Source organism: Dama dama, chromosome 5 (assembly GCF_033118175.1).
Source record: "Dama dama isolate Ldn47 chromosome 5, ASM3311817v1, whole genome shotgun sequence".
In the NCBI taxonomy this organism is placed as follows: domain Eukaryota; kingdom Metazoa; phylum Chordata; class Mammalia; order Artiodactyla; family Cervidae; genus Dama; species Dama dama.
Window position 1 is genome coordinate 116323624 of NC_083685.1, and position 11612 is coordinate 116335235.

Here is an 11612-nt window from a genome sequence, read left to right on the forward strand (position 1 = left end):
TCAAACTTACTCAGCATATATAACTTGAAAATTGACTTCTTTTTCTTTCTGTCCAACAGTCAGGCACTTTTTAACCATCTCTGATTTATCTTTTTTTCCTAGCTATTTCCGAAGAAAATTCCGGGAAACCACCTCAGGAATGGTGTGGAGCCCCGATACTATGGGTTATGGAAAAAGGAGATTTAAGCCAGACATATGCACACCTCCAAGCTCAAGCACCGCTGCCTTCGCTAATGCTGCTCGGATTGCAATAATGAAAGAAAAGGATTTATTTAAATTTCTTGATGAGCTCAAAAGTAAGGGTCATTTGTCCTCTCCCCACTGTTGTAAAAGATGTATGTGTATATTACTGGTCAGAAATAAATACTAGATGCCAAGTGCTTTAAGAGTAGGGCCACAGCCTATTCTGAGTGACTGGTCTGTCACACAGATATCGTCTGAAACAAATGTACATTTTACCTGAATCCCTAGACACCTGGATGAAGCTGAAAGTCTGTGGATGGGTGGGGTGGTGGGAGCAGGAGAATGAAGAAGGGGTGGCCCCGCCACTGAGGAGATGAATAGGCAAAGGGCAAATTAGGCACCACATTTATGTCTTCTATGGGAATTTCTTCTTACATTTTTCGTGATACCAGTTTTTAACTTTTCAGAATGCAATCCTCCTTCAGATAGCCCATACTCAAAAATACCCATCTTTCCACTGTTTCCTAATGTGGATGGAGTGGTAATGGGAAAGCCATTCAAAGACATACAGAAGTTAGAAATGCTGAAGAGAAAGGAGCCTCTGAATTTCTTTGAGAACTATTTTTTCCATAAAAAAGACTGGAAAACACAGGTGAGATTTGGATTATGTCATATCAGTTCAATATTTAGGTTTTTAAGTTGTAACTTAACTAGTAATGTGCTTATTAATGACAAATATTTTCAGTCATGATATTTCAAACCAGACTCCATAGCCATGTTCCTAAATTTAAAGTCCAGGTATAAATATTTCAAGGCTTCCCTCATAGCTCAGTGGTAAAGAATCCACCTGCCAATGCAGAAGACACATGTTTGATCCCTGGGTCAGGAAGATCCCCTGGAAAAGGAAATGGCAACCCACTCCAGTATTCTTGCCTGGGAAATCCCATGGACAGTGGAGCCTGGCAGGCTATAGTCTATGGGATCACAAGAGTTGGACATGACTTAGCGACTAAACAACAACAATAAATATTTCATTTAATTTAAACAAATCATTAAAATTGCTGAAAAAAACGTATAATACTATAATTCTAATCTATTATAACACCCAATCTAATGTACTATAAATGTTGATTATAAACCAAGGAATGAAAAAAAAAATTAAAAATAAAAAAAATTAAAAAAAAAATAAACCAAGGAATGAAACTTTCAAGTTTCAGGGACTTCCCTAGCAGTCCAGTGGTTAATAAAACATGCTTCTGCTGCAAAGGTCATGGGTTCGATCCCTGGTTGGGAAACTAAGATTCTGCATGTATGTGGCACAGTCAAAAAATAAAAAATAATTTTAAAATTCTACATGGCAAGAAAAGTCACATTTGCAACTCATAATACAAAGAGCTAACTTTCCTAATACATCAGAGAGCTTCAAAGTGATTAGAAAAAACTAACCTATATAAAAATGAGCAAAAGATATGAGCAGACAGTTCTTAGAAACATAAAAAGGTATTCAGTCTCACTCTTAGTAAAAGATCCAAATTAAAACTATCCTGAGACATTATCTCTCCATATTAGATTGCCCAAGACCAAAAAGCTGGAAAACACCTGGGACATAAGACATAAGAGAGATAAAAGAGAGAAAAGCATACACATTTTATTAAATTTTACATATACCTGGGAAAATGAAAACCCAACGAAGCAATTAGAATTAAACATTTATATACTGAAATAAAAAAAGAAGTACTGGTTTGGAGAGTATCAGACAGTAAGAACTAAAGTACTACACCATGCTAACATGGAAGATGAGGAGGGTGGTGCTCAGAATGGAAGCTAAGTTCTTCTTATTGTTTGGCAAGAGGCTTATGATACTGATTAAATCTATAATTTGTTGCATTAATTGTAAATGTTAAAAATGTGAAGATAATCAGTAAAAACTAAAATGAATATTGCCAAACCATAGAGGAATAAAAACAATTAAGAAAAAAGAGAGAACAAGGGAAAATAGAAAGTACGAAACAAAATAGGCATAAAAATCCAAATATATCAGTAACATAAGAAACGATTAAAGACACCAGTTTAAAAAAAATTAATAAGGGGAAGGGAGGAAGGAAGGAAGAAAGAATTGTTTTCAAGTTTAAAAGGGTGCTGATTTTTTTAAGTAGTTTTAAGATATATATCATTTTACCTAAATTATGACACAGAAACTTGAAAAAAAAAGGGACAGAAGAAGATATATCAGGCAAATATAAATCAAAATAAGCTGTTATCCATATGTTGGGGGGGAGAAAATTTAAGGAAAATATAAAGATAAATATGCTATTTATCTTAAAATCTTAGAATCTTAAAAAATAAAACAGACACAAATTCACAGATACAGAAAACAGTTTACCAGGAGGGAGAAGGATGAGGACAGGAGCAAAATAGGTAAAGGAGATTAAGAGGTACAAACCACTAGATATAAAATAAGTTACAAGGATGTAGTGTACAATACAGGGAGTATAGCTAATACTTTATGATAACTTTGTATGGGGTATAATCTATAAAATGTTGAATTACTGTTTGTACCTTTGAAACTAATATAGAAAGTCAACTATACTTCAATTAAAATTTTTTTTGATCATCAGGAAGATAAAACTATTCTGAATCTGTATGTACCTAACAAATTGACAGATAAGGTGATATTTAACAGAATAATAAGGATTAGCTTTAGACTTTTTAAGGCATTATACATGGTAAAAATAAATATTAAATGAATAAGCAAATCCACAATCACAGGGGAAGATTTTTATCATGCCTCTTCAGAAACTGATAATGCAAAGGAGCGGTGGGGGGGCGGGGAATCAAATCCTCTTACAAAAATTTAACTGTTTTTGTAACAGGAAGAGAAACATGAAACTATAGCTTGATGGAGAATCAGAGTCTATAAAAATCTGTTTCAGGATGTAAGAGATGAGCACTTTTGTAGCCAGGAGGAAGAACCCTTAGAACTCTGGTTCTCAATCTTGGTTGCACAACAGAACCCCCAGGGAGAGCTTTTACAGTCCTGCTGCCCTGGTCACAACTCAGTCTAGTTAAATCAGATCTCTGGGAATGAGGCCCTGGCCTCAGGATTTTTTAAAGTTCCACTATGCAGCCAAAGCTGAAAACCACTGCTTAAAGAGAAACTGAAGATGTTTGAAGATGTAGAAGAGAGGCAAGACTGGCTACATGACTGGCTAGGCCCAGTGCAAAATGAAAATGTAGGGCTTCTTGTCCAAAAATAGTTAAAAATTTAAAAACAGCAACGTAAAACATTAAACCAAACTCAGGGCCCTTCTAAATACAAGGCCCTGTGTAATTACACAGGTCATACACCCGTGAAACCAGCGCTGGAAAGAAGTAAATTGGAGGGAGGTGAATAAATAAAGATACACGAAGAGACCTTGAAAATTAGGAAAAACTCTCACATATAAGAGGGAAGGAGGAAGAAATGAGTGAAAGGATGGAGAAATCCTAAGGTGGAAAGAAGAGCAAAAAGAATTCATGTTAGATAGACTTGAAGAGACAAGATCATTAGCTAAGGGAGTTTAAAGGTTTGGGTTTTCAGCAGCCTCTGTAAGAGCTGCAAATGAAGAAAAGTAATTGACCCGGATGAGCCTGGGTCATACACATTTTCAAAGAAAGCAATCTGCATATTTGTATGATTTCCATCAACACTGTTCAGCAGCCCAGGAGCAGGGTAAAACAGATGGCTGGTTCCCTGTGAGAATTTTGGAAGTAGTACAGGTCGTGCTCTGTGGAGGGCACAGTCATTTTCAGTGCTTTGGAAGTTTGAGTGAGGACTCAAACTCTACTCCCTACATCCATCCCAAACATAAACCATCCTCTAGTCTATACTTGTCTTATGACTAGGCTTCACTGTTAAGAAAGAGTTTGCTCGAAGCCCATTTACACATGGCACTATACCAGATGCCCTGCAACAATTGACAAGTGGTGTAGAAATAATCTTATAAATCATATACACACCCTTTCATAATACAGTATATTTCTGTGTATTTTGTCTTTGTTATACAATTCAACTAAAATATGTTACTAACCTTCTTTTTTAAATGTTTATAAAGGCAGCAAATATAAAACCTGTTGACCCTACCTCAGGCTACCCACGTGATATCCTCACCATTGATCAAATACTCAAGAAAAAGCAGAACTGGACAGTGGCTGATGCAGCTTCTATTAAACCACATGTGAGTATCCACTGTTTAATGCCTTCCCAGAAACCATTGACCAAAATGTTTTCCACTTCATTACCACAACCATAGAACTTCCCTGGTGGCTCAGCGGTAAAGAATTTGCCTGCAATACAGGAAACACAGGAGACACCAGTTTTATCCTTGGGTCAGGAAGATCCCCTGGAGGAAGAGATGGCAACCCACTCCAGTATTCTTGCCTAGAAAATCTCATGGACAGAGGAGCCTGGCAGTGGGCATGGACCCATGGACATGGGGTTGCAGTGGGTTGGACATGACTGAGCACATACACACTACAACCATAAAACCAAGATTTTTTTTTCTGTTCTCTGTCTTTAAGACCAGATCATTTCTCATTTTCATCCATTGTAATGATATTTCTTGCTCTTGAAACAAATGGGTTCAAATTGTATAATTCATCCTGCTAATCATCTTTGGGGGCTTCCCACACAGTTCAGTGTGGGAAGAAGAATCCACCGGACAATGTGGAGTCATGGGTTTGATCCCTGGGTCAGGAAGATCCCCTGGAAAAGGAAATGGCAACCCACTCCAGTGTTCTTGTCTGGGAAATCCCATGGACAGAGGATCCTGGAGGGCTACAGTGCATGGGGTCCACAAAAGAGTCAGACACGACTGAGCAACTAAACAACAATCGCCTTTGGAGCTGAACCCATCATCATTTCTGGGGCATTCATTTGTTTCATACTGGAGACAGCAACTAGTTAAGGTAGTAAACCAGTAGTCACAGTGAGGGGTATACTCAGGGCGGGAATTGTGATGATTGACTGCATCTTTATTATGGCAGCTAAAAGAATAATAGTAATAGTAGTTTAATTATGCTTCCTAGGTGCCAGGCAGTATGCTCTATAAGTACTCTACAAGTGTTTTATAGGTTCTAATTCATTTACTTACCACAACAAACCTTTGAGTTAGACACTGTTACTCCTTGTCATTTTACCAATATGCATAGAGAGGTTACATGATTTGCCCAAAGGCACACAGCTAGAAAGTAATGGAACCAGAATTAAAAGCGTGGGTAACTTGGATTCTGAAGAATCCACACTTTAACCACAACTCTGTGCTGCGTGTCTGCTTTTGTGCCTTCACTTCTTAGCAACTTTTGTCTCCCAGAAAGAAACTGCGGTGTATTTATTTTATGCCAGCTCCCTTCCGCATTTGACACTAATGGTCAAGCTCTCCGAGACACATTCTACTTCCTTAGCCTTTACGATGGGGCTTCACTGGTGGCTCAGATGGTAAAGAACTGGGAGAAGGAAATGGCTACCCATTCCTAGTATTCTTGCCTGGAGAGTTCCATGGACAGAGAAGCTTGGTGGGCTACAGTCCAAGAGGTTGCAGAGAGTCAGACACAACTCAGCAACTAACACTTTCACTTTCTTAGCCTTTACAATATTGCATCTTCAATTCTTTGTGTATCTTTGTGTCTTTCCTCTCTCTTCTTTTTCCTGAGGTTCACCCTTTTTTTCTATAGTGCAGTACAGTTGATTTACAGCGTTTGAGGTATATATCAAAGTGATTCAGTTATACATACACATATAAATATATTCTTTTTCAGATTCTTTTCCATTATAGTTTATTATAAGATATTGATTATAGTTCCCTGTGCTATAAAACAGGTCCTTATTTTTTACCTATTTTACATATGTGAAGTCACTCAGTCATGTCCGACTCTGTGACCCCATGGACGGTAGCCTGCACCAGGCTCCTCCGTCCATGGGATATTCTAGGCAAGAGTACTGGAGTGGGTTGCCATTTCCTTCTCCAGGAATCTTCCCTACCCAGGGATCGAACCCAGGTCTCCCGCATTGTAGACAGACACTTTACCATCTGAGCCACCAGGGAAGTCCTTAAAATCATAAGTAAGTAATAGTGTTAGTTGCTCAGTTTTGCCCAACTCTTTGCAACCCTATGGACTGCAGCCCACCAGGCTCCTCTGTCCATGAGATTTTCCAGGCAAGGATACTGGAGTGGGTTGCCATTTCCTTCTCCAAGGGATCTTCCCAATCCAGGGATTGAACCTGGGTCTCCTGCACTGCAGGCAGATTCTTTACCGACTGAGCTACAAGGGAAGCTCAAAAAAGGATTGCTCCTGTGGCCTGTACGGGGAATGAACCTGGGACCTTGGTGTTATCAAGTAGTGTGTATCTGTTAATCCCAAATTCCTAATTTACCCCTCCCTCCTTTCCCCCTTCAAACTTTGGTAACCATAAGTTTGTTTTCTATGTCTGTGAGCCTATTCCTATTTTGTAAGTAAGTTAATTCATATCATCTTTTTAGATTCCACATATAAGTGATATCATATAATATTTGTTTTTCTCTGTCTGACTTACTTCACTCAGTATGATAATCTCTAGGTTCATCCATGTTGCTGGAAATGCCCTTATTTCATTCTTTTCTATGGTTGAGTAGTGTTCCACTGTATATATATAAACCCATATCTTCTTTATCCATTCATCTATCAGTGGACATTTAAGTTCCTTAAGTCTTGATATTTCCTAGTTTTCTAGTCTCATCTTACTGCTCTTATTATACACATTCATTTGTTCAGTAAATATTTATCCAGTGTTAACAAGGTTCTGAGATTAGGAGATACCACAGAATAAAAAAACACTGTTCCTACCCTCAATCTTTCTACACTCTGATTCTCCTTGTTTCAGCTGCCACCTAAACACCTGATCAGTCTTAACTGTCACTGGCCTAGAAGTCTTTCCAGTACTGCCTCAACTCACTGATTACCTGCTGAGCATGTTTACCCTGCTGTCTCAGAGCATATCAAGCTGGACACGTCCAAAAGCAAACTCATCTTATACATCAAACTGGCACTTCCTTGAGGATTCCATACTACCACCTCCCTAGACACTGAGACTTGAGGCCAGGAGCCATCCTTCAGTTCAGTACAGTTGCTCAGTCATGCCCGACTCTTTGCAACCCCATGAACCACAGAACACCAGGCCTAGCTGTCCATTACCAGCTCCCAGAGTTTACCCAAACTCATGTCCATTGAGTCGGTGATGCCATCTCATCCTCTGTCGTCCCCTTCTCCTCTTGCCTTCAATCTTTCCCAGCATCAGGGTCATTTCAAATGAGTCAGCTCTTCGCATCAGGTGGCCAAAGTATTGGAGTTTCAGCTTCAACATCAGTCCTTCCAATGAACACCCAGGACTGATCTCCTTTAGGATGGACTGGTTGGATCTCATTGCAGTCCAAGGGACTCTCAAGAGTCTTCTCCAACACCACAGTTCAAAAGCATCAATTCTTCAGCGCTCAGCTTTCTTTATGGTCCAACTCTCACATCCATACATGACCACTGGAAAAACCATAGCCTTGACTAGACAGACCTTTGTTGGCAAAGTAATGTCTTTGCTTTTTAATATGCTGTCTAGGTTGCTCATAACTTTCCTTCCAAGGAGTAAGCATCTTTTAATTTGATGGCTGAATCACCATCTGCAGTGATTTTGGAGCCCCCAAAAATAAAGTCAGCCACTGTTTCCACTGTTTCCCCATCTATTTGCCATGAAGTGATGGGACCAGATGCCATGATCTTAGTTTTCTGAATGTTGAGCTTTAAGCCAAGTTTTCACTCTCTTCTTTCACTTTCATCAAGAGGCTCTTTAGTTCTTCACTTTCTGCCATAAGGGTGGTGTCATCTGCATATCTGAGGTTATTGATATTTCTCCCAGCAATCTTGATTCCAGCTTGTGCTTCATCCAGCCCAGCGTTTCTCATTATATACTCTGCATATAAGTTAAATAAGCAGGGTGACATTATACATCCTTGACGTATTCCTTTTCCTATTTGGAACCAGTCTGTTGTTCCATGTCCAGTTCTAACTGTTTCTTCCTGACCTGCATACAGGCTTCTCAAGAGGCAGGCCAGGTGGCCTGGTATTTCCATCTCTTACAGAATTTTCCACAGTTTATTGTGATCCACACAGTCAAAGGCTTTGGCATAGTTGATAAAGCAGAAATAGATGTTTTTTTGGAACTCTGTTGTTTTTTGATGATCCAGTGGATGTTGGCGATTTGATCTCTGGTTCCTCTGCCTTTTCTAAAACCAGCTTGCACATCTGGAAGTTCATGGTTCACGTATTGCTGAAGCCTGGCTTGGAGAATTTTGAGCATTACTTTACTAGCTTGTGAGATGAGTACAACTGTGCAGTAGTATGAACATCCTTTGGCATTGCCTTTCTTTGGGATTGGAATGAAAACCTACCTTTTCCAGTCCTGTGGCCACTGCTGAGTTTTCCAAATTTGCTGACATATTGAGTGCAGCACTTTCACTGCATCATCTTTTAGCATTTGAAATAGCTCAACTGGAATTCCATCCCCTCCACTAACTTTGTTCGTAGTGATGCTTCCTAAGGCCCACTTGACTTCACATTCCAGGATGTCTGGCTCTAGGTGAGTAATCACACGATTGTGATTATCTGGGTCATGAAGATCTTTTTTGTACAGTTCTTCTGTGTACCACCTCTTCTTAATATCTTCTGCTTCTGTTAGGTCCATACCATTTCTGTCCTTTATTGAGCCCATCTTTGCATGAAATGTTCCCTTGGTAAATCTAATTTTCTTGAAGAGATCTCTAGTCTTTCCCATTCTGTTGTTTTCCTCTATTTCTTTGCATTGATCACTGAGGAAGGCTTTCTTATCTCTCCTTGCTATTCTTTGAAACTCTGCATTCAAATGGGCATATCTTTCCTTTTCTCCTTTGCTTTTCACTTCTCTTCTTTTCACAGCTATGTTTAAGGCCTCCTCAGATAGCCATATGCTTTTTGACATTTCTTTTCCATGGGGATGGTCTTGATTCCTGTCTCCTGTACAATGTCATGAACCTCCATCCATAGTTCATCAGGCACTCTGTTTATCAGATCCAGTCCCTTAAATCTATTTCTCACTTCCACTGTATAGTCATAAGGGATTTGATTTAGGTCATACCTGAATGGTGTAGTGGTTTTCCCCACTTTCTTCAATTTCAGTCTGAATTTGGCAACCATCCTTAAGTTATGTTTTTTCCTCACTCCCCACATCTGCTAATCACCAAATCTGGCTACTCCCATTCTCCCAAAGATTTTTCAAATCTGTCCCCTTCATTCCATCGTATTGCTATTGCCTAAACTGAAGCCCTGGCTTTACCTGGACAACAACTTCCAACCTGCCATCCTTTCCTCACAGCTCCACCCGTTCTCCACACAGCTGCTGTGGAGAATGGGTCCTAAGAAGATCCAACCTGTCACTGTCCTGCTTAAGAAATGAATGCTTCCCTCTCGGCAATGGCAGTGTATTTCAACTGTATTTCTGCTCCACACAGCTGAGGGTCCCATTGCACTTCCCACAGAAAAGTGTCTCACTACAACATGACTTTCCCTGACAAAAGGGCTCTCGCCAACCTCACTGAGAACAAGTCTTAGGGCTTGATTATGGCAACAACACCTGACTTGCCTCTCCTCAAAGTTAACTCTTAGTGATACCTTAGGGCCTGGACTCCCCTACCAGCTCTGGGATGAATTGCCTTGGAGCATTTGTTATGCTATCTCCTCTCCCTGGAATAGTTTCCCATGGCCACCTACTCCCTAGATTTAATCAAATCCTTGTGGGCCTCCGGGCTTCCCTGGTGGATCAGAGAGTAAAGAATCTGCCTGCAATGCTGGAGACCTGGGTTCGATCCCTGGGTTGGGGAGGTCTCCTAGAGAAGGAACAGGTACCCACTCTAGTATTCTGGCCTGGAGAATTCCATGGACAGAGGAGCCTGGAGGGCTACAGTCCATGGGGTCTCAAAGAGTCAAACACGACTATTTTCATTTCATTTTTCTTGTGGACCTCCTTAGCACAGCATCTTCTCCTTCCCTGCCCTAGGCTGGACAGAGTGCCATCCTTGTCACTTCTGTTGTACTAAGAGCCCATCTCCATCCCACATTTCCTCCTTGTTTTAGTCTACCGTGTTTTTAAATTCTTATAAAAGTACTTAATTTCTCACTACTCCTAAGTAATACATTTTCATTGTCCATCAACTCCTAACTCATGTGTCCTCAAGAGGCAATACCTAATATATAAATTCAGTGACTTGCAAGTAACCTTGAAAAAATAACCTTTGGCGTATCTAGAATTGTGGTCCAGAAACCAAAGATATTTTGAGGTAACTACTATAAACTACTTCTCTCTCACTGCAGGTAAAGAGAGCTACAGACACCTATAACTTGGGAATTGCCCTTGAGCACCGGAAACAAATGCTAAACCTCTGGCGGAAAATTCGAGGAGATTTGATTGGAATAGAGAGTAAAAACGAGTCCTTTTATGACACCTTTTCTACTTATACATGGTCCTGGAATGTCTGCCAAGAATTACTTTCCCCAAAGGACCTAAAGTTATGCGATGCCCACGTGAACAGAAATGCCTTCCACAACTCTGTATTCTCGTCCTCTCCAGATATCAGTGAATGTGACACAGACACAGGAAGAAAAAGAAAACGGAAAGGCTTCAAGGGCTTTCGACAATGAAATTTCTACGTTTTCTGAACAGCTCATCGCAAACTACTTTTTCATAGATATCAAAATTATTCTTGCTTTTGTCTAATACATCCTTAGCAGCTGGAAATGTTGACATCTTTTGAATTCTGACCAGTAAAAAAGTTTTAAGTCATAGTACAGTTTCCTTTCCTAATTCTTAACTGGTAAATAGATGCCTCGGGGTGATTTCTCTAGCAACCAGCTGCACTCTGCTGCCCCCACCTGGGGCACCTCAAAGCTGCCTGAGCCTCAGCAGGAAGGATAAAAGCAAAGATGGTACTTAACACAGGGCTGCCCTCTGACCTCCTAACAGCCCTCTCAGCAATAAGCATCTGAGTTTATGTAACTTAAGTGGCATTCTTTTTTTTGTTTGTTTGTTTGTGAAAGAGGCCAGAAGCAGCAGATGACAATGACCTTTCAGTTTCAGGGAATAATTTTGCAATCCCCTAGGGAACCTTGATTAGATCTGAGTTTTCCTAAGGATCCTAATCCTGATCCCCTGGATTACTCTGAAAAACAGCTGATCTCATACCCTCTTTCTTGGTGATGAGTTGCAATTTTTTTTTTTTTTCCAGTGGGTTTTGTCATACAGGTTGCAATTTTTTATTGTGGAAAAATGTAAATACCATAACAGTTATTATTTTAACATATTTAAGTGTATATAATCCATTAATTTTTCTCTTTTA

At 39.9% G+C, this 11612-nt stretch overlaps 1 protein-coding gene across 1 annotated transcript in view; it reads left to right on the forward strand.

Moving 5' to 3' along the window:
- EFCAB3 (EF-hand calcium binding domain 3) overlaps positions 1 to 10917 on the forward strand; it is a 29966-nt gene extending 19049 nt beyond the window's left edge. The window contains exons 6-9 of the mRNA XM_061141238.1: positions 103 to 296; positions 651 to 835; positions 4278 to 4400; positions 10591 to 10917. Coding sequence (XP_060997221.1) covers positions 103 to 296; positions 651 to 835; positions 4278 to 4400; positions 10591 to 10917 — 829 coding nt within the window. The remainder of the gene's footprint in view (positions 1 to 102; positions 297 to 650; positions 836 to 4277; positions 4401 to 10590) is intronic.
- The last annotated feature ends 695 nt before the right edge of the window (positions 10918 to 11612 follow it).